The 23572-nt window shown below is 40.8% G+C and overlaps 1 protein-coding gene across 2 annotated transcripts in view; it reads right to left on the bottom strand.

The window, feature by feature from the left end:
- The window catches only part of pim3 (Pim-3 proto-oncogene, serine/threonine kinase), a 61844-nt gene that overhangs the window by 2261 nt on the left and 36011 nt on the right, over positions 1 to 23572 (bottom strand). Inside the window, exons 1-5 of one of the 2 annotated variants that reach the window (XM_082509779.1) lie at positions 2111 to 2691; positions 1780 to 1889; positions 1568 to 1618; positions 1059 to 1422; positions 113 to 289 (exon numbers count right to left, since the gene is read on the bottom strand). In XM_082509779.1, the coding sequence (XP_082365905.1) occupies positions 113 to 289; positions 1059 to 1422; positions 1568 to 1618; positions 1780 to 1889; positions 2111 to 2198 (790 nt within the window). In that variant the 5' untranslated portion in view covers positions 2199 to 2691. Of the gene's footprint in view, positions 1 to 112; positions 290 to 1058; positions 1423 to 1567; positions 1619 to 1779; positions 1890 to 2110; positions 2692 to 23572 lie in introns of those variants that run through there. The other variant, XM_082509780.1, reaches the window with a different exon arrangement.

Here is a 23572-nt window from a genome sequence, read left to right as displayed (position 1 = left end):
TGATTACAAGGTCTTACTCTAATGTGAATTGATTTATAAATATAGACCTCATGAGCTATACCAGTAACCATGGCTAGAGGGCAACAGAGTGAACTCATGTGTTAACACTCACCAGCTGAGATCCTCCTCCTGAAATACAGTCTCCCTCTTAGGATCTCCTCGTCCTGCTCAAAGGGGATGTCTCCGCACACCATGTCGTAGAGCAGCACGCCTAATGACCAAACCGTCGCAGAGCGTCCGTGGTATCTGTGAAAGCGGATCCACTCTGGTGGGCTGTAGACTCTTGTACCTGTGAGAGAACAAAGAGGGGAAAAGAGGGAGGTGAGTTACGAAACAGCAGGCGGGAGAGAAAAAGAAAATTGAGAATAATGTGTCTGAAATAGCTGAGTCATGGTAGTAAAGCTTTCCATCTTTTCCTACGCCACAAAACACAAACTGAGTGACCTGCCTCCATCTCCCCTCCTCCCTTCCCTCCTGGAAGGAGGAACTTGGTTACCAAACATGAAGAAAAAGAAAAAAAAAAAAAAAAAAAAAGCAACGTGAGCCCATCACGTGAACTACAGTCTCCGGTTTCACAACAAACAGATGTTACGTGGCACTGACCAAGCATCCACAAAACACAACAGTGACTCAACCTTTACTGAAAGGGAAAAAACATTAAAAGTAGTCTCCCTATCACAAGACGAGGATGATTCACAGATTAAAAAATGGCCACCAATATGATCATTATGCTGTGAGTCATATCTGCGATATGAGAGATCTTTTATTTACTTTTAAATTAGCAACATCCTTTAATAGATCATCGATAAGGAAAACGCAGAGAGACTCTGGGAGAAGAAAACCCTCGACCAAAAACAGACGACTGCGTCAGCGCCTCGTGAACGCCTCCATATCTGAATATAGCACAGCGGGGCACCAAGGGCAAACACAACGCAGCCCACACGGATGCGTATTCATCAAAACAATACACACGTCCAGCACTGAAGCCTCTCGCATAAGCGATGAATTAAATTAGACAATTTTGTTAACACACACACAAAAAAGGAGCGCTTACTTACCATCGAAATCGGTGTAGACTGTGTCCTTGAGAATCGCCCCTGAGCCGAAATCGATAAGCTTGAGCTCCCCGGTGCGTAGATCAACCAGCAGGTTTTCATCTTTGATGTCTCTGTGTACCACGCCGCAGCTGTAGCAGTGTCTGACCGCCTCCAAAACCTGTCGAAAAAAGCCTCGAGCCGTGTCCTCGTCCAGGGCACCCTTCTCAGTAATGAAGTCGAACAGATCCTTCACGAGCTCCGGCCTCTCCATGACGATGAGCCAGCCGTCCGCGCGCTCGTAATAGTCCAGCAATTTGATAACTCCGCGAAAAGACGAGCTGACCTTCTTTAGCAGCAGGATCTCCAAAGGCACCATAGTACCGTTCTGTAAGGGGGCATGGAAAAAATTATTTTTTTCTTGAATGGGGGAAAAAATACAATATAGTTATATAAAACCACCCAGCAACAGCCGGGGAGGGGGGTGGGGGTGTTTGCAAAACAAACAAAATCGTCGGCGGATGACTACTTACAATTGTGCCCCACTCCGTCACCCGCTCCTTGGCGACATGCTTCACGGCAACCTGAAATCACACAGAAAAGAATACAATGTGAGCGTTAATTATAGGGGACACACATCGTGTTTCCTGACAGAGAGAACTAGGGAGCTGAGAAATACCCCACTTTCATGGCGCCACATGCAAGACCAAAACATAGACCCCCCCCCCCTCGATCCCGTACTTACCGGTGTGCCGTCAGAAAGACGGTTGCCGGCGTACACAGTTCCGAATCCGCCACTTCCCAGTACGGATCCCACTTGGTAAACCTTCTCGAAAGGCTCCTTCTCCACTTTAACTGCAAGGGGGGAAAAACAAAATAAAACGGGGAATGTTATTTAAAAAAAAAGGTGAATGCAGCATTGCGAGGTTAAACTTGTTAGCTGTACGAACTGGTCAGCTGCAACCGTAGTAGCACAGTTTGTTCAATTAAGAATATGCTTCCGATTTATTAGCCATTACATTACAAATCCAATATAAATGAAGTTAAAAGACGCCTCAAGTGTAACGGTAACCTACCCGGCTGAAGCTGTATTTTCACTGGTAGATGGTCCATACTCGAGTGATTGCAAATATGCGAAAATGAACCAAACTTTGACAGCAACATATTCGAGCTGAAACGACCGTGTAGACGACCTCTATTCAATCGCTGTGAGTCCGAAGAAACAATATAAGTAAGAAAAGAAGTGGGTTCAGACGCAGTGTAAATGGTGGCGCGAACCGTCTTGGCTGCGAGCAACTGTTAAATCCAGTCCAGCAGTGCGCCAACTCCGCCGCACCGCGCCCGTCAAAGTCGTGTCACGACCGCGAAGTCGCACACCGTTCCCCAAAAACCAGCATCAAATATGACTCCTGTGTCTCGACTCAGGTATCTCCGATAAAAACAGTCCTCTTAAGAATTAAAAAAAAGAAGAAGAAAGGGAAGCCGACCACTCCGATGTGTATAGTAGTCGTGCCGACAGAAGAGTGCGTTTAAAGGGCCTCTGCGGCGGACTGTTGTACTGAACAGTGGCCGCTGTCTGAGCTTTGGCGCGGTCTTCCCAAGCCAATATTTTGACGCGCACTAGGAAAACGATATCCCTCCGCCACCAACACAAGTAGACACTATCGTTTAATTCGCGCGTACTTTCGGGACCTTTTGCCACGTATGCATTCCCATGTAGCTACTTAACACGCGCCACAATTGTATCATACTTTTATTCGAAAATATCCTTGCAATATTAATTTTCGCGGCGCACTACTTTCTCGTAGTACGAGACGCCCATGAACATCGTCTGGAAGCTTTGCGCTGTGTTCGCTATGAAGTTGAAAGGCAACGACCAATTAGATATCATCTATAAATACCATGTTTCGCATTTGGACCAATCCTGGAAAAGTTATTCTAATAAAGCAGGCATTTGAGCTCACGTGGCGGTAATTCTGATAGGTCCTCTGCCGTCCCTCTGCAGAAACGCATATTTTGTATGGCTGGAGGGGAAAGTTCAGCCTTAAGTGTTATTCACCGCCTGCTGATTACACGTTGTTATGCAGCAGTGTGTACTCACTCATGTTATTTGTTTTGTTTTTACAACCCAGGAGAATTCCCATCACTTAAAAATGAGCAGTTTTTTTTATTTGTGAGACCTATAATTTAATGTTTTTTTGTTTTGTTTTTTAAATGAGCATGGTCATATATCCAAGATAAGAAAATTATTATTTCTGTTTAAAAAATAAAGTGTTATTAATGCTGCAAAAACATTTTCAATAGAGTTTGGTTATATGTGTGTGTGTGTTGCGGGGGGGGGGGGGGGCACTGGAATGAGTTAGAGGCCTAAGATGATAAAAAGCACTGAATGTCATCATTTTTTAAAAAGTAAAAAAAAGGGCCAGAGGAAGACATCCTGCACAGGTCAACCGGTCCATCACAGCACTAGCACAGAGAGACAGACACATAGTCTCAAAATCCCATTTACAGCCAATTTCGAATCACTAATTAACCCAGCATGCATGCCATTGGACTGTGGGAGGAAGCTGGAGTAAACCAGAGAGAACCCACACAGGCAAACAGTGAACATGCTACCTTTTTTCTAGGAGTGCCTACCTGCTCAAGTCTATCAAATTAGCACTATGTCCATCAAAAAATAAAAAACTTCCAACAGATTAATTTTTCATTTAATATTAGATGTTTTAAGGCTGAAGTTGCACTGTGGTGGTTACTTTTTATTTTCAGTGACAAATAGGTGTGATGAGAACTATTCTGTTGCTAGTGAAGGAAGAAGAAAGCTGGCCAGGACTTTTCCCAGGTTTATGTAACAGGATGATCCATGCATGGTACTAGTCACTATACTGCCCACATATATACATGATCTAAACTAATATGATAAGACTGGAACACCCCGAACAGATCACGCTGCACTGTGTTGCATGGAGTTTCTACAGATATCACAGGCTGCTTTCTATGCCTAATAATAAATTAGGTCAATACAATGTTGCACACAGGCAAGCTTGTGTGAAATCCAAGCTTAGTATAAAGATAATAGACCACAAAAACATAATCAGTTGGTCAAAGTTAGTCGAGCCAGCTGCCCCATTTCTGAATGTAGACTTTCCACTTTTGCACATCAAATGTCCCCTTGGCTCTCAGTGAAGTTTCCACTTTTTATATTATGTTACCTGTGATCCTCTGTATGTGTATGTGTGTGTTTAGGCTATGCGTTCGTGTGTGTGACTACTAACTAAATAGAACCATCGGAGTTCCAGGGAATGTTATCTCACTATAGACCTGCTGGCTGCAAAGTTATGTAAATGTGTGCACACACACAGACACGGGTTGCATTTAAGAACAGAGTAACAGCCTGTAGGCTAACCTGCTGTGTTTTTACCTTTTCAACCAATGATGTCACACGCTGCTTCATGTGATGAACAATTTGACTAAGGAGTTGATGCTATCAGCGCATTTGTGCATTTTGTAGCATAACTTTATATGTACAAGATGGTGACAAGAGAACCAAAGTATTGATCCCCTCAAGAAAACGTGTCAAGAGGTCACACAAAGGCTTCAGGCACTTGCATTTTATTTTTTTCAAGGATAAGCTACTATGTACATGGAAATTGTGTGGAGATATATGGGTGAACCTCAAGGGTTCCTATGCTTTTATCTTGTAAAACATTTGCATAAAAGAGTTCAATCGTTTAATGGATAATGCTTCAAAAGGAAATTTGTTCCCTGCAGCAGCACCCTCCGCCTCTCCTGCAGGATCATTCTGTGGTCACATATGTATTTTGAGAAGTATTACGGCTCTGACCCATGCAGTTATTATTAGTAATTGCTCACGATGCTGTAGATCTTCGAATTAAAGCTTCTTTTCGGCAGTCCTTTTGCCCCGCAGTTTCTCTCATACAAAGCTCCTCCCACAGTCCAAACAAATCGGCGCAGATGAACTGGAATGGCTGAATTACCTCCAGCTACTGCTGAGTTTTTAACTCACTATGATTCTTTCCAGCGTGGTCTCTTTTCATTTTTACTACTATAGTGTCAATCCACCTAAATTTACACTCAAGGCTCAGTACAAGAATTAGCACGTACTTGCCATTTTTTCCAAGATAATCAAGTGCAACATGCGGACCACAATAATACTCTCATCCACTCTCATAGCCAATGGAAATTGGGCAAATATGCACAGCAGCTGAAATGATATTAGGTGATAGATCCATGTAGTGCCCAGGGTGTTTACTGCCTATCACCTAGTGCCTGCTGGGCCAGGCTCCAGAAATCACATGATCCTGGACATGAAATAGATATTACAGTTGGATAAAAAGGGAAACCCCCTCCACCCCCTTTTCTCTGTATGTCCCTTAATGAGGTGCCACTACACAAAACACCTGCTGTGCTGCTGCTACTATGACTAATTAGAGCACAATTGTACTGGTTGATGGTTTGAAGCAGTGTGGCAAAGTGTGAAGCCCTTGGATGTAAAAAGGCTTTTCCGCCTCACAAGTCCCCCCATGGAACATAACCTAATGTGTTTAACGCACAGGATGGATCTCCTTATCTTATTATCCACAGTATTATGTATTGATAAATCCCTTAACAAGGGCCAATTAGGTTATGAAGTATTCATAACCATAATCTTTTCTCTCTCCCTCTGTCTCGGTGATGTGAACCATTTGAGGAGCAAGTGAGGCAGTCAGGCAGCGGGCCAACCAGGCGTGCTGACAGCAGAAGCGCGGACAGCTGTTTTGCCGTAGCTTGATGCGAATGCATGCTATGCAGTTGTTCACAGCTCTCATGGGAAATCATCATCAAGGCTTTTATTTATGTTCACCAGTCGTTTGATCTGTGGATGTTGGATATAAAAGAGAAAAAAAAAGAAGGGAGGGAGGGAGCAGAGACTGGTTTGTGGCCTACTGAAGGCTGACACTGTCCACCCATTCCCTATTCATCTATCCTATTTCTTCATTTTTCCCATCTCTCCCTTTTTCCCCACATTCCTGGGATGTCTCCCATTTTCCTTTTCTCTAATTGCTGCCTTAGTAAACTGTGTCAGCAAGTGGAAATAGTTTTGATAAGCATTTGCATCTGTAATTTGATGGGTTTCAGTAGGGACACATAAACCCAGACGCCACCAGAGCTTACGTGGCCACATCACAGCCTCGGGGTTGGTCGAAACTATTTTTAGGCCCATCACGCTGGCCCGCTGGCAGCCACATCATTTTGGTAAGCCGCTGATTGAAATCGATCTGGCTTGGTTGAGCTGGTTCTCCGTGCCAGGGAAATCTTAGAGACTGAATTTGTCAAGCCTCCTGCTGGGGTTAAATTCCCCAACATGTCTGCATGTGTGCATAGAAGCTACTTGTATTATGTTTTCTGTAAGCATGTCGACTTCAGCAGTGTCCTCATGTAATCTTCCAGTTAACCCTCCTCCAGAGCAATATAAGCCGCTGTACTAAAAATGAACGATTTGCATGTAGATATCAGATGAGAGTGAATACAAATATTTTGAATAACCCAGGTATTTACCGCGCAGTCAGAGAAAGCCATAAAGCCATCGACTCACAGTGGTAGAGAGGACTACTCTAATAAATTGCTGTAATTTACATTAATACTGCACAATGCATGTAATATTTTGTGAATATAGTTGTACAAATCCCTCACATTAGTATATGTGAGGGGTTTGCAAACCCCTCACATATACTAATGTGCCGCAAACAGGACTTTAATATCACCATCCATTCCCATTTTATTACGGTGTATCCATATAAATGGCCCACCCTGTAGATTATAATGTAATAGTGTTTGTGAATAAAGAGGAATACTGTAAATGCCAATGCGGAAAGGAAATATGAGGAATTCCCTTTCATTTGAGGAAAATATTAACATCTGATCTACTGTCCAATCCAATGCTTAACTTATAATCATTCATTTTTTTAGTGTTCTGATGGGTACTTGCTTGCATCCATCCATCCATCCATCCATCCATCCATCCATCCATCCATCCATCCATCCATCCATCCATCCATCCAATTTTATTTATATAGCGCCAAATCACAACAAAAGTCGCCTCAAGGCGCTTCATAGATACAGAGAAAAACCCAACAATCATATGACCCCCTATGAGCAAGCACTTTGGCGACAGTGGGAAGGAAAAACTCCCTTTTAACAGGAAGAAACCTCCGGCAGAACCAGGCTCAGGGAGGGGCGGCCATCTGCTGTGAACGGTTGGGGTGGATCCATCCATCCATCCATCCATCCATCCATCCATCCATCCATCCATCCATCCATCCATCCATCCATCCATCCATCCATCTTCTGCCACTTACCAACCTAAGCTGACAAGCCCAGACATCCTCTCCCTAACATCCTCCTCCAGCTTTCCAGTCACCAAGTCATTCCCAATGCAGATAAGAGGTGCAATCTCTCCAGTGAGCTCTGGGTCTGCTCCTGGTGGGACCTGCCACCTAACCTACAAGGCGTCCAGGAGGATTCCTAGTGAGATGTCGAAACTCTTATGGTTTCTACTGAGAGTTCTCGTTGAGACGAGGGCAGGAACACAGAAAATTGACAGCTTTGTTTTTACACTCACCTCTCTCTTCACCACAGTGCACCTGTACAATGTCACCATTGGTGCTGACAGTAGTGCAACAGTCTGTCCGTCAATCTTCCACTCCAATCTCCCATCACTCATAAACAAGACTTCAAGATACTTAAACTCCTCCATTTGGGGCAACAGAGTGGGCACTCCACATTTTTCCCATTAAAAACCTCAGACTCATTTTTATTCTCATTATTTCATTCATGTTCTACTGCGAACCTCCGCAGTGAGACGAAGTTGAAAGAACTTAGGACTTCACTGTGATTTAGCAATGTTATTTATTAGTATGGGTAAAGTAGTAAATATACATAGAGAGCATGCCTTAATATCAAAATGCTAGCATTTCTCTAATATTCCTCTGAGAGACAGCTCTCCTTGTCTAAGCCAGGTTAAGGCTTCTAGTCATGCGTGGAGCATGCCAGTCAGGTCGCTATATCGATTAAAGTCTGGACTCTGTGTTATGTAACAATGTCAGGTCCCTAGTCTGCCTGGTAATCCGACAGCCACATTGCATAACTGTTATTAGCTCTTTCTACACATTCCCTTACACCTTCACTTCTGTGCTTTGGATACAGTATGCTCCTTTTCCCTATGCATTTTCATCCCAGAGCATCATTTACAACACATCAGATACTATGTCAGATACTACTGATGTCTCAGAATTATGCAAAACTGTTCTTTGGCAGAGCATTGGCACACCAGCTGCAGAAGTAATGTATGTTTATTACTGCAGCAAACAAACTATTTTCTGCAGTTTTAATGACGTACAAAGACAACATTTGGAAATTGAAGGGGTTATGACAGAGTAAGTCAAAAGTTTGTCATTTAGGACAAAGCAGTATTTGCATGCTATTTTTGAAAGCTGTTTGCACTTTTTTCTTTTTTTTTTTTCTTTTTTTTTCTCCTTTTTTTTGTCCCGTTTGGATCTTTAGCCATCAGAATTGTTGTCTTAAGTCCAAGATAGATGCCAAGCGGATTTATTTTACCAAGTGGATCATCATGGCCTTGCCATATTGGTCCATTTGATTGACCTTTATTATAATTATGAATTTATTTTATTTTCAGTTCCTACAAACGGGACAGACATGACTGGGGGATAGGACAGGGAGAAAGAATGAAAGAAAGAGAGGGAGAGAAAGAAAACCAAAGGGGAGAAGAGACGGTGAGAAGGGGGGGAAGAAAGAAAAAAACAAACAAACAAAAAAAACCAAAACACCTGGGTCACCTGTATGGAGAAAAAAAACAGAAGAGAAAGCAAACAACAAAGAGCAACATAATAATGTTTGCACTTTTTTCGCTTACGTTATGTTTGCTGATTTATTCAAATTTCACTCACTTTTTACTTTTACTCATAGATTGTTTTTTTTTTTTTTCCGTTTTTTACCACTGAAAACAACTTTAGGTTTACCTAAATATCAAATTTTGCATTCAGATATGCACTTCACATCATTAAACCGGTAGAATGCAACCACATGCTTATTCCTTCAAATGCAGTGCCCAGGGATTCTTTACAAGCATCCGTATAAGATGAGCTGGGAGTACCTTAACTTGCTACATCAAGGGCAGACTCCAAAGGACACCTTGGGCCAGATTTACTAACATTTAGGACATGCAATTTACTGCCAGTTGCACCAGTATTTAACCCCACCCTCCCCCGCGTGTCTTATTTTTTATGCTTGATATTTAAATGAACTGACTGCACATGTGTTTAAAAAACAACACAACTTTTGTAAATCACCTATAAAACTAACCACACGTGTATATAAGCACTATTTAGGGGGTTGTTCTCACACATTATTTTGCCCTTTCAGTAAATCTGGTCGATTGTGTGCAGTTTGGAGAGTGACTTTGATACAACCGCAGTATTTGACGCCATGAAAGTAAGAACGCCCGGGGTTTTCCTTTTAATTGATACAAAATTAACCACATCTGTTAATGTTCAAGTCAGGATTTACCAAACAGACTCCACTGCCAGCCTAAGCTCTACTTGCATGCAGGTTTGGGTGCAAGTATAGGACAAAGCAAGGAGTGAAAATCCTTTACGCATTAGATGGCATCTCTTCCTTTACATGTCGGAATCACTCAGTATTTTAGCATTTACAATAATTATACTTTTTGCCTGAAGGAAATCAAACATACCTGACCTGAGATTTCTTTTTCTACGTGGCACGTGTGCCAGCTCAATGCAACAATGACTTGTGAATGAGCTGCTGAACTTCAGCTTGCTCCGCAGTCGCCATCACACAGTGCACGAAAGTAATGCAAAACAGTTCAAGGACTCTCTTCTACTCTCAGACTTATTTTATTTTGACACCTTTCATCATAAAAGCAAGCCCACAGTCATATCTGGGCTTTTTATCTGTGTGCGCACATGGTCAGTGTGAATGTGCGCACGTTTGAGCATTTGATTAAACACTGCAGGAGGGGACAGAACAGCCGCAGGGTTTGTGTAGGAGATTTCATAAAAACAAATCCCATTTGATCATTTTAGATAGGAACACATTTTTATTGCGTTAGTTCAGGTTTTGCGTCTGCGTTGGCCTTTGAGTACATCATGTAAAAAGACTGGCACACTGCCCAACTCTGAGAAAAGGCAGTAAAACATTTTGCAGTAGGAAAGATTAGCACAATTTTAATGGCAAAATTCAAAACAGGTGTCTTGTTTTCACTGTTTTCCCTCTAATGGGCTCCTTAGGCGACCATATGGATACCATTATGGTTATCAAAGCAACATTCAAGTTTTACTTAACAGCCGACATGAATGGTTTACATTCCAAATGGAGTTTTCACCTCTTATCCTTATTAAGCAATTGTTATTTACTGGTCAGTAATCACATTCGTAGCCTGTTGCTTAAACTGTTTCAGAAATTCTTTCCACAAGCAGCTGGTAGTTAATTCTCTGAAACATGAGCTGACGCATATACAGCACCATCCTCTCGCTGTACACGTATGAAAATCTTTAGATATGTACCCCCCGCCCTCGCCTTCTTCCTTCCAGTGACTTGATCCATCTAACTGCCCATTGCTATCTTAAGAGGATACTGAAACCAAAGCCTTAAATCCCCTAACCCTATGATCGCAGGAGGAACAGGCAGAAAAGCTTGTCCGCAGAGCTCTGATTGTATCCTCCATGTCTAGTTATTCAGTCCAGTGAGAAGAATCGAGCTATCCTTTTATCTATCCTTGTATTACAATGTACCGGTCCCCCAAAAAAGGAAGTGAACAAAAAGATGAACAGACGAGCTTTTTATGGTTTGAGAAACAAACAAAGCAGAGTAGTTCCGTTTGGTGCTTTTGTACATGCAGTTTAGAATATCTTGACATAGCCTAAAAATGAATGTCTGACACTGACAGACTCAGGCCCAATGCAGAACCACAATGCAAAAGAAGAATGTAGTATTACTATGATCTGCCACAGCAAATGAATAGTGAGCATTGTGTACTTTGTAATAAGGCTTTCCAATCTCTGCATTTGGAACTATAATTAAATATTGTGCAACATGGTTATATTACAAGTCACGGAAGATACTTTTAAGTAATTGTGTATGCATCGCTGTATGAAATGCCCACATTTGCACAAAGTAATGATTGTGATCTAATAAATAACAACACATTAACTGTCATTCAGAAACCGAAGCAACATCCGTTAGCATAAATACAAGGCGTTGAATGCCAGAGTCAAACTGAGCCAAACTGAGCCATCAGTTACACCGGTGCACAGAAGACCCTGTCACGACAATTGGTTCCTGCCTGCCCTTTGGCCCATGCTTTAAGGGATCTGATTGGCTGGCTGCTGTGACAGGCATTGTGCTGACTGTGTGTCTTTGAGTGCCCGAGCCCTGGCATATGCTGCCTGGTCAGCAGTCTCTGCCCACACACACACAGGCACAAGCACACACAGACGAGCACACATTTTACAAAAACACATATCAGTTAGAAGAAATTCTGCCAATAAGCAAGACCCACACACACAATTGAGCTACTCATCCATATACACAAGCTATATGCACCTATACATCTCAGGGTGTGTTTATCTTTGCTGTGGGCACATCATTACTTATTCACAAGCATGGCTAATGGCCACATGTCACAGCGGAGCTCTGTCACATTGTGGAGAAACTAAACACTCAGAAGCTCTAATCCATAGGTCCCGACGTTACAACGCAATGACAATAGCAGCCAAAGCAGCTGCAAACCCCCTCTCTGTGACACCTATGACACCGGCACAATAAAAAGCTGGCCCCTGATGCTTAAATCCTTCACACCTGAGTGCTCGCACTGAAATGAACGTTGAATGGAGAATTGAGACGTGAGTTCTTCAAGCTCAAATTGGCTCTATTTAGGTTTACATGATGAGGATGATGAAATGGTATAAAGTGGGATTATGACTGGCAGTTCATCACCTTCAATACGTCCTAAGGCACAGATAGCAATTTAGCCTCCAATGGTGTAAGAAAACTAATGTACAAGGAAAAGTAGTGCTATTTAAGGGAACAAAAAGATAACTGAATAGTCTTCAGGAATTCTTCATGTGTAACGCAACAATGACACTAAACAGAAGAGGCCCGCTAAAGGTTTTAAAATACATTTAAAATAGAATGGTCAAATGTTTGAGCTCTTATAGGCTACTGTTTGATGGGCTAAGATCATCTGATCCTGTATTTCCTTATTTTCCTGCAGTACAACAACTTTGCAAAGTTCAATCAAACAACAGGAGACTGACAGAATAGTGCTACTAAACAAATAAGCTGAAAAACAGGTGAGGAGTCCCTGAACAAACACACCTGAAATCCCACAAAGAACAGAAGGAGGCCTTTGGTTAGACTCAATTTTGGGCCTGTGGCCTTCTGTAATGATACTGATTAGCATAATGACCTTCTGCATTAAAAAGTCACACTCCACTTTGTTTTATCCTTGCCAAACCACACGTAAACACACACACACACACACACACACACACACACACACACACACACACACACACACACACACACACACACACACACACACACACACAAATATTGGGAGGTAATGAGAATTAATCGAGAAGAGTCAGCGATGAAATGCCTCCTAATGATGGTCCGACTAATTGCATGTCAACAGGCTTTGCACGCTCAGCAGTTTGAAATACAGGGCTGTAATTGGCTAGTTTTTTGCACTGTAATCACAACTTCCCCAACCGAAGCTGTGCGTGTCGCAGATAACACAGAGCGGTTATTAAATAATTATATGAAACATGTCCAGTTATTTCCTGCTTTTCGCTTCACTTGTTACTCTTGGCATGTGTAATATCATCACCATGCAAGGCTGATGATGATCGCAATGACGATGATGCTGCTGCTGGTAGGTGTTCAAATATTTGCTGTACTGGATGACTGGTGAGAACATTATTGCGTCTCTGTTTGACGATTAAAGAATAATTACTAAATGTACTGTATATTTGTTGAGTGATAATTATACATGCAAATGGATTAATTGGCAACTCATCTAATGGCTGTTTCAGCATACACCTTTTTGCTGACTCCAAAAAGGCATTAGATACATTACTGTAAACCCCTAGAAAAACCTGAATGGGCCTGTATGTATACTTTTGACCCTGCGTGGATGAGAGACAATAAATAAACGAAATTAACTAAAATAAATTAACTAAAAATAAATTTTAAAAAGTTATTAAAGAGGTCTGCTGTAGAATCACCCTGTAAAAAGAAATTCATTAATTGTCATGGCTGTATGTAAACCTCTGACTGAAGCTGTATATTGTAGCTTTTTACAGTTGTATCATGCCTTATATCTGACCAATAGCTGTACTTGCAAAATGATTTTTGGTCCTATGGATGTCAAGGCAGGAAGTCTGGAAAACGACTTTCTGTCTCAGCCTCTAAAAACACTTTCTTGTTGAGTTTTTGTATTATGTAGGGTCGTAGTTTTTCATGATTAATGATATTCTAAATTAAATGGGGATGATAATACACCCACACACACATTAGTCTCTAAAAGACCCTGTGCCTTTCTTTCATAATGCCTTAGTTTGTACTAAGTCTACTTTGGATAGTTACAGTATTATGACTCATAATCAAAATCCCCAAATCCTTGTGGACAATATGAATGGGATTTTATTTCTCAAACCATGCTGCTGGACTCTATAGCAGATTCTAACTCTGTCATTCATTTCCTCAGCCACTTATTTTGGGTCAAACTGAATAAAATAAAAGTCAATTCAATTCAATTTCATTCAATTCAATATTATTTATACAGCGCCAAATCACCCCAACAGTCGTCTCAAGGCGCTTTATATTGTAAGGTAGACCTTACAATAACACATACACAGAAAAGCCCAACAATCTATTAACACATAGTGAGTGAGAAAGGTGACTGAAGAAGAAAAACTCAATGCATCATGGGAATCCCCAGCAGCCTACACCTATTGCAGCATAACTAAGGGAGGATTCAGGGTCACCTGGTCCAGCCCTAACTATATGCTTTAGCAAAAAGGAAAGTTTTAAGCCTAATCTTCAAAGTAGAGATAGTGTCTGTCTCCTGAATCCAAACTGGAAGCTGGTTCCACAGAAGAGGGGCCTGAAAACTGAAGGCTCTGCCTCCCATTCTACTTTTAAATACTCTAGGAACAACAAGTAAGCCTGCAGTGTGAGAGCGAAGTGCTCTAATAGGGTGATATGGTACTACAAGGTCATTAAGATAATGGTGCCTGATTATTTAAGACCTTGTATGTGAGGAGCAGGATTTTGAATTCAATTCTGGATTTAACAGGAAGCCAATGAAGGGAAGCCAAAACAGGAGAAATCTGCTCTCTCTTTCTAGTCCCTGTCAGGACTCTTGCTGCAGCATTTTGGATTAACTGGAGGCTTTTCAGGGAGTTTTTAGGACATCCTGATAATAATGAATTACAGTCGTCCAGCCTAGAAGTAATAAATGCATGAACTAGTTTTTCAGCGTCACTCTGAGACAGGATATTTCTAATTTTAGAGATGTTGCGCAAATGGAAGAAAGCGGTCTTACATACTTGTTTAATATGTGCGTTGAAGGACATATCCTGGTCAAAAATGACTCCAAGGTTCCTCACAGTGTTACTGGAGGCCAAGGTAATGCCATCCAGAGTAAGAACCATATTTCTAAGATTTTCAGGGCCGAGTACAATAACCTCAGTTTGATCTGAATTTAAAAGCACAAAATTAGCAGCCATCCAGGTCTTTATGTCTGTAAGACATTCCAGCAGTTTAACTAATTGGTGTGTGTTATCTGGCTTCATGGACAGAAAAAGTTGTGTCATCTGCATAGCAGTGAAAATGTATGCTATGTCTTCTAATGATGCTGCCTAGCATGTATAATGTAAACAGAATTGGTCCTAGCACTGAACCCTGTGGAACTCCATAATTAACCTTAGTGTGTGAAGGCGATGCAGCACAGTACCTGTAATACCTACAACATGTTCTAATCGCTCTAATAGGATATTATGGTCGACAGTACTGAACGCTGCACTGAGGTCTAGCAGGACAAGCACAGAGATGAGTCCACTGTCAGAGGCCATAAGAAGATCATTTGTAACCTTCACTAAAGCTGTTTCTGTGCTGTGATGAGCTCTGAAACCTGACTGAAACTCTTCAAATAAACCATTCCTCTGCAGATGATCTGTTAGCTGTTTGACAACTACTCTTTCAAGGATTTTTGATATGAAAGGAAGGTTGGAGATTGGCCTGTAATTAGCTAAGACAGCTGGGTCTAGAGATGGCTTTTTGAGTAAAGGTTTAACTACAGCCAGCTTGAAGGCCTGTGGTACATAGCCAATCATTAGAGATAGGTTGATCATATTTAAGATCGAAGAATTAATTAATGGCAGGACTTCTTTGAGCAGTTTTGTAGGAATGGGGTCTAAAAGACACGTTGATGGTTTGGAGGAAGTAATTACTGAAGTTAACTCCGAAAGATCAATTGGAGAAAAAGACTCTAAAGTATCAATAGTACTAAGAGTAGCTGTAGATAATGTCAGTGTCTTGTTTGTTTTTTCTAGGTTTCAGAAAAGGGGAATTATTAACTTCTTGACTTGTGACACGTCACTGGCATGAAAACACTTCTTAAGGTTTCAAAACCAGATCTCAGGCACTATATTTATTTTTTGCATAGTTAGCTAACATTGCCAGAAAAAAAATTGAGTATGGGATTGCTTTTGATCCCAAAAGGACTGAATGCATTGGTGATATTGACCCATCAATATCAAGAGTCCCCATTATTTTCAGCAAGTATTAAGAAAAGACAAAAATGTGGTCTAGCAGCAAAAGAAGCAAATAGTTGGTTTGACTGGAAAAAAAAAAGTAGTAAGCGGGAATCTGGAAAATGTCCTAGGAAATGTCCTGCTAGCGCTCCCAGGAACTATCTGCCACACCCCTGGCTGACTGTGCGTGACTTTTCAAAGCTGTGCACCTTCTGAGACAGAATATGCAAATAAATGCCTTTCCACTTCTTGCTCCTCAGTCTTTTTCTCAGATGGAAATGCAGAGGGATTATGGGTAATTATGGCCAGGAATGCTTCCCAGCTGAGCCCATAGGAAGAAATTTTATGTTGGCATAGCAACCGCAAATGTGTTGATTATTTTCATCCTTAAAGGCAAAAGAGGAAACCCCTCTACAAAGAAAAGAAACACCTGTAAGACACCCCCCGCCCCATTTCATTTTCTTTTGCTTGTACTTCTTCTCCTACTACATACTGCGTTTCACACAAACGGTTCTTCCTTTCAGCGAGCTTCCTCTTTCTTCACCTCTGAGCCCTTCTCCTAATCTTTCTTTCTGTGTCTTATCTTTTCTTTTTGATCTTTGTATATTGGGTCTACTTTTATAAGAAGTAAAATGAGGAAACAAGTACCACATGAGTCCAGTGTTGAATGATTACATTAGTAATTACATCATTTAATTATATTAAATCATGACATCAGTCACATTCCAAATATTTTTTCTCTATAATATTACTGTAGTATCAATCTAAATCAGTGATTGCTAATTAACTAATTGAGTTATTGCTATTGCTTTGATTTGCTATTACACAAGTCTTGCAAAACTAAGGCATGTGCTTGACTGGTCAGCAGACCAGACACTAAATCTAGACCCTCATTCTTGCTTCTAAAATGTAGGTAAGGTTTCTGTCCTGCTTAAAAAAAAGCTCTAGGGTTCCTGGGAACTTTCCTGCAGCGGTAATGATGCATTTCTGATCAAGATATTTGTATTACAAAAACAACACCATGGCATTTGCATGTGCGTGTATGTGTGTGCGTGTTTGTATAGATGTAAACCAAAGAGTCCTGCTTTTACATTTGCTCTTTTGGAAGTACCCTTCATTTCCTATCCGCGATCACCTGAGATGAACATGGAAATTCCCCCATGAACAGCATCGACTACAGACAGAAAACAAACCAAGCACGTTTAACGGTCCATTCCAACTCTGTTCAAGAAAATTAATCCCAAAAGCTTTTTGGTTTCAGTTTTTAGTACTCTTGTGTAATAAACTTGGTACTTTTTAGGGTAATGGCCAAATTATTTTGGAGCTACTAAGTTCCGATTCACACTAAATCAATTAGTGCAAAATTTCTATATAAGAATGCATATGGGTTAGATAACAACAAGAGAGTGAGACCATGTGACCGACACACTGTATTGTATTTTATAGTATGAAAAGCTAAATTCACCAAAGCACCTGCAGCTAACCATAGCACGTCAGTTGCCAACACACAAGAAGTTGAACCCGTGGATGATGATGATGATGACGACAAAACCTGTGTTGAGTGAGCGGCAGATTCAACGACGTCTTCTTCCTGACAGAGTTTGGTAACTGTGTTGTTGACATTTTAACTTTTACTGCACGTTTTCTCAGCATGCTATTTACTGCAAACAAATGAGCTAATATGTACAAAACCTCAGTATGTAGCCATTACCAATAGGTTTACTAATAACAATATAGTACGCAAACACTGACAGTGATGTCCACATTGTCTGACAACAACAAACGCACCTGACGTGGAGTGAAAAATGCAAAATTTGTTTTGTTTTTTTATGTTTTTTTAAGCTCAATTCAAATAACATAAATACCAAGAAATATTCTGTTACCAGGAAATTAAAGAAAACAAATATTCACAGATGGGGGAGGAGTGTTATGGGCTAAGGTGAGGGTGAATAAAATAAAAATAAATCAATAAATAAAGTGAGGAAAATGCATGTGCATGGCAGTTAGTTATATAAAAAACACTTATAAAGCACTATAGGAATGAGGTAGGATAATAAATACTGATGAGGTTTTACTGTAATTTAAAAATCAATAATTGTATATAAAGACATATTATAAAAAAACAGTACTTTCGGATAAGTGTATTAAATAATTACATATCAATGTATAAAGATTTTTATCTTAATATGACATGGGTCTGTGTATTAGAGAGGCATATTTATTAATAGCACATATGTATATTTTAGATTGTATATTTGAAACAGATATATAAGGTAGCTATCTATCTCAATTAATAATCATTATCCTTTTCAAACGGGAAATGGTCAACATTTCGGTTTGGTTTTCCCCACATGAAAATGATGGCTGTCAGTGACTGCATGTTTATGTGTTTTTATGTTTGTTTGTTTTTAAAAACACTTTTTACTTATATCCTTGAAATGAATATTTTTTTTTAACTGTTTGATTGAAAGTACAAAGGTTGGGTTCCGGTACCAAATACTCCAGATTGATATTGCTATCGATGAATGTTGCATATAGGCAAACAGTCAGGCAAATAAGAATGCAAAAGGGATATTTGGAGAAATACAGTGGAAAGACTTTTCAAAGGCTAAGCGAGGACACCAGCTGGGTTCCCAGACTGCACGAAGCAGTCTACAGCATGTCTACAATTTGCTATAACAAAGTCACACATGGCGATTCAATCTTCATATTTCTTTTAAAATGTTTGCATCCATCCATCAGTTTTACAGGTAATTTAAAATCAGACAACTGGTGCTTTCTGATGATGCTGTACAGTTGTCTTTTGTGTGAGATAGTTACTAAGTTGCAGTCAATAAAAATAACTTGTCAGGGTGCAAAACCACATTGAAAGGAAATGGTTTTGCAAGTTAAATCCTTGGTTCTCTGGAACTAGGTCTTGAATGAATGGGTGTGAATAAATACTCGATAAAAAAAAAAAGATTTCCATGCATGAATAAATTGCTGATAATTTGAATATGATTTTCCTGAACTATTTGTTAACTGTACCGAATAACACGAAATAGCTCCACGAGATCCGGACTGTTTTCGCTCGGCTTGCCATCTCTAATTTAAATGATGGGTAAAGCCTGCTGGGCCGGCGCGTCCTCCCCCGTTCTTCCTTCTTTTTAATTGGTTCGTCAGCGGGACCCCTGCCTTTGTTTGCCCACGACCCGAGAGCACACACACATGCCTGCACGCATTCACATTCACATGCAAACGCAAGCACAAACACACACAAACTCAAGTCAAACACACACAAACAAACAATCAATAGGGATGTGTGACCACGCTGACCGGGGTCAACTATTTTCTGAGGCTTTTATCTCCCTTAGTTGATAAGGAAACCGTGATTAAGGCTATCGTAACTTTCCACAAAGGGTTGAACACCTTGACTTTCACGAGCTGTGTTTGTCTTTCGTGAACGGCGTGCAAACAGCGCCCTAGCTTGCATCTTTCTGACCAGATGCTGCCAAGAAGTGGAACACAGACAGCAAGTCTGGTCCCAAGCTTTGATGTATAAGAAACGACTATGTCTGCAGTTGAATGGTGTCACTTCAGAACAAGAGTCTGAGAATAGCAGGTGTTGTATGGTCTATGTAAATAAATTTAACTTAAAAAGACAGCATGTGCATTTTCTGACGTCTCCCAGTAGGTAAGGTTATAGGTAAATTGTAGGGGTGCAACGATATTCGTATCGATATTGAACCGTTCGATACAGTGCTTTCGGTTCGGTACGCATATGTATCGAACAATACAACATTTGTAATTTATTTTATCAACTTTCCTTCTGACTATGCTGTCTGTGTTGAGCGCTCAGTGAATCTGCGTTCGACTACTCCGCCTAGGCTGCACTGTCGAGCGCAGATCCACTGAGCGCTCAACACAGACAGCATAGTCAGAAGGAAGAGCGCAGGGCACCTCCCCCACCCTCATTCAGATGTGGTGTTTGGAATTATTTTGGTTTTCATGTGGCGTATGACCCTGAAGGTAAGCGCGTCATGGACTAAAGTAAAACAGTATGTTGGATGTGCCATGCAATGCTCAATTACATGGGTGGGAACTAGTGTGTTAGCGCAGTTAGCTCGTTAACGTGTTGGCCGTCTAGCCCCATGCACGGGGCGATCGGCGGTAGCTCGTTAACAGAGATTTGCCGTGTTGTGGCGTTAAGGTCATTTCAACGAGATTAACCTGAAAGCACTAGTGGGAACACAACGAATATGACTGCACATTTACGCCGACATCATCCTAGTGCAAAGACAAAAACAACAAGCATGCTACTAACTTTAGCCGAGTCATTTAGACAGCTGTTAGCACATGATTCTCCTTATGCTGCTGAGAATATAGCCCAGAAGAAGCGGATAGTATAGCTTTTATTTTGGAAAGAGACATTTCTCTGTAATAAGCTCTCTTTTCCAAAGATGAGTGATTCCTCAATCAGATACAGGGCTTGCAATATCGCTAGCCCAACGTCCCGGGCTAGCGATTTTTTCAGTCGGGGTACCAAAATCTATCTCTGCCCTGCCCGTCGGGCTATTGTAGGAAGGAAAAATATATGTCAATGCTTTTGCATTCTTTCAGAAATGTAGCTGGGTAATTATGTCATTGGCATTGGTGAGCCACTGTCAATATGTGACATATTGAAATCGCGTTTGAATTTGCGCTTGTTTTTTTGCTTTCACTTTGCAATCGCGCGAACTGTGTATAGAGAGCGACAGCACTGATCTGTGAGTGATGAAAATTTGTGCACCAATTCCTCTGACATCGGCTTATTAATCGTTATCTTACTATGCAAACATGACAAGTGAAATCTCCCGCAGCAAGCTTAAACATGTGAGAGGTTGATCGCGCAGAGAATCGCTGAGCTTATGTGAGTGCGTCTGTAAAAGCAGCAGGATTTATATTTGACTACGATGACCTGGATGACTGAGAACCTTCACAGACAGATATATATTTTAGTTCTGCTGAGCCAAATAAGACAGGTCAGGGTGAAGAAGTGACAGCCAAAGAAAAGCTTACCACAAAACGGAGAAGTTATGACAAATCAGACTATAAGGCAAAAAGAAAGTGCAGCTTTATGGTTTCATGGACAAAAGAATTTCTGTGGCTGCAATATGATGAGCTAAATAACCAGGGCTGCACATAAGTGGTCCGCAGGTGCGCATTCGCTGTCAAAATAAAAAACACGCACAAGGGTTAGGGTTAAATTTAAAAACTGTACTTTTGAGTTAAAATATATATTTATAATTTTAATAAATGACAAATTAAAAAGGCATGAACATTTTTTTTGTATCGAAAAAATATCAAACCGTGACACCAAAGTATCGAACCGAACCGTGAATTTTGTGTATCGTTGCACCCCTAGTAAATTGTGTCTTTCAGGTTCTCTTCCCTTTCCAGCTCAACGACTTTCATTCAGCCTCTAATTAAAGACTGAGTCTGGGTGAGATGGAAGTTTATTTGATCAGTTCTAGCCTTACTGGACAAAGTGGTAGGGATACAGTGTGTTTTGAAAAGCACTCGTGCTGCAGGTCTACTCTCTTTCATCTCTTATCAGCACTCAGAATTAACCCCTGGTTAAATTAAGATAGGCTGTGACTTTCCTCTGTTTGACCACGCTGCTGCATGTGACCACCAGCATCCAGCTCGCCACTCTGATCTTTTTCCACTGGGAACCTTGCCACATGTGACTTGGGAAAGGTAAAACAACAGCAGAGAAGCAGCAGAGTAACTTAACTGCATTTCAAGGGAAATGTGTTTCTTTTCTCCAGAAAGGTAGCAGCCGCGTGACCCTTTTTTTTTCTTTTCTCAGAAAGGTAGTAGTACAAAGATAGAAAAATTCCACGTTTGAAGGAGGACAGCAGTGTAAGTCAAGTGCAGGACATTTCGAATCTTGTGTGGGGATCTAATTTTAAATTTTTTTGTTTCCGGTCTCTGTTTGGCAAGATTTAAGCACCAAAAATACTAGGCTAGGTTTAGGAGTGGTTTCAATCCCAAACTTTCTCAGTCTTCCGAGCACTTCTCATATATGATTTGTTGACTGAAATAGTAGGAACGAAAGAAAACAGCTGCTAAGTAGTTGCCATCTATTTTTCTTAACCACTTTTCCACTTCACAGTTGGAGCTGAAGCCTATCCCCAGCTGTGGTTGCTACAAACATGCTGAATTTAAGTGCATTAAATGCATCACCAACAATGTTGAAATACTCTTAAGAATATAGCTTTGATGTACGGGAGCTTCATTTTCAAGAGACAGCACTGAAGCAAAAAAATTGAGCAAGGTCACACTCCCACCCCTGTGTAGAATGTTTCATGGGCCTCATGGGTGTTTTTTGCCCTTTGTTTCAGACGTGAAATCATTAACAGACATTTCCTTTGATCCTGTCTAACCGAGTCAGTTTCAGGAAGCTGTCGACTTTCTTTACTCTCTCCATCTTTTGAGAAGCCGTTTTTCTCCGAGCCCGTGGAAAACTACAGCGGAAAACACTGTTGCCATCTTAAAAAAGCTCTGCCCACCTTGATCTGCTCAAAGTATTTGCTCACAGCCATAAATAAAACCTGCTAGAAATGCACATTGCTATGCTGGTTAGACGCATTAGTCTGGTAATATGGTGCAGGGTTAGATAAACAGCATATATCTGGGCTCAGATTAACACGTCAGTGAGGATAAAAGGTCAGCAAGAGCTGGACTGACTCTTTCAGGCAACGCTTTTTTTTGTTTTTTAATTAAAATCTAACAAGGTTTCATGCTGGAGAAAATAATCACAATCAGCTCTGATTATGTGACCTGACACAAGCAGCAGTTGGATTCTCCTGGCTTGAACCATTACAAATTCTCAGACTAACCTTTTAAAAGATTAGGTCACTAATTCAAAACCCAATAAGATAGCAAATATGATAGTTTTCTTATTTGTTGTATTTTTAGCCCCACTAACAGTATGCCTTTGTTGTTACACTCTACACAAGGCAAATGCTTTTTGCTATCATGGGATTCGCCCACACTGACCATTAAACGAATGCAGGATTAAGGTGATTGTACAACAAACCACTTTCTCACCATCATATCCCAAACAAGTACTGTTTACTTTTACCACATGCTTTGAAATATCTGCTCTTTATGCTTTGTGTTTGATATTTTGTGGGTTTTTTGAGTCCTTGCAAAACTTGACCTCAATAATACTACAGCATACTACCTTATTCAAATGTCTTTTTGCTTGTTTTAAAGCAATTAATGTCTTACTGATCATGACTTACAGGCATTTCAATAAAAACAAAGTTGAACCCTTAATGGTTAAACACCAAATCTACAAGGATGTGTGGTAGGACAATCCAAACGGCTCAGGTGCGCCGCTGGGTGTGGTGCTCGGTTTGGTAAAGACAAAGGCAAAGGCAAACTCCACCAAAGTTCAGGATTAATAAATCCCATGAAGTCATCAGAGGCATTCACGGTGAAATATTACACTGGGACCAGCATACATAGAAAGTGTGTGACTTTGCCTCAGGTACAAACACAGGTGGGCATCAAAGGGAAGAGCACTGCATTTTCTTTATGTGACAATGTGTACATGAGAGTCTGTAACTGTGCACGCACAGTAAGTCGACACACTTGTGCTGCCTTGTCTTTGCACCTGTGTGTTACTGTCATTTTATGAGCTCCAGAGCACGG

The sequence above is a fragment of the Aulonocara stuartgranti genome (assembly GCF_965226115.1).
Source record: "Aulonocara stuartgranti genome assembly, chromosome: 17".
In the NCBI taxonomy this organism is placed as follows: Eukaryota; Metazoa; Chordata; class Actinopteri; order Cichliformes; family Cichlidae; genus Aulonocara; species Aulonocara stuartgranti.
This window is presented reverse-complemented; position numbering and strand designations above follow the sequence as displayed.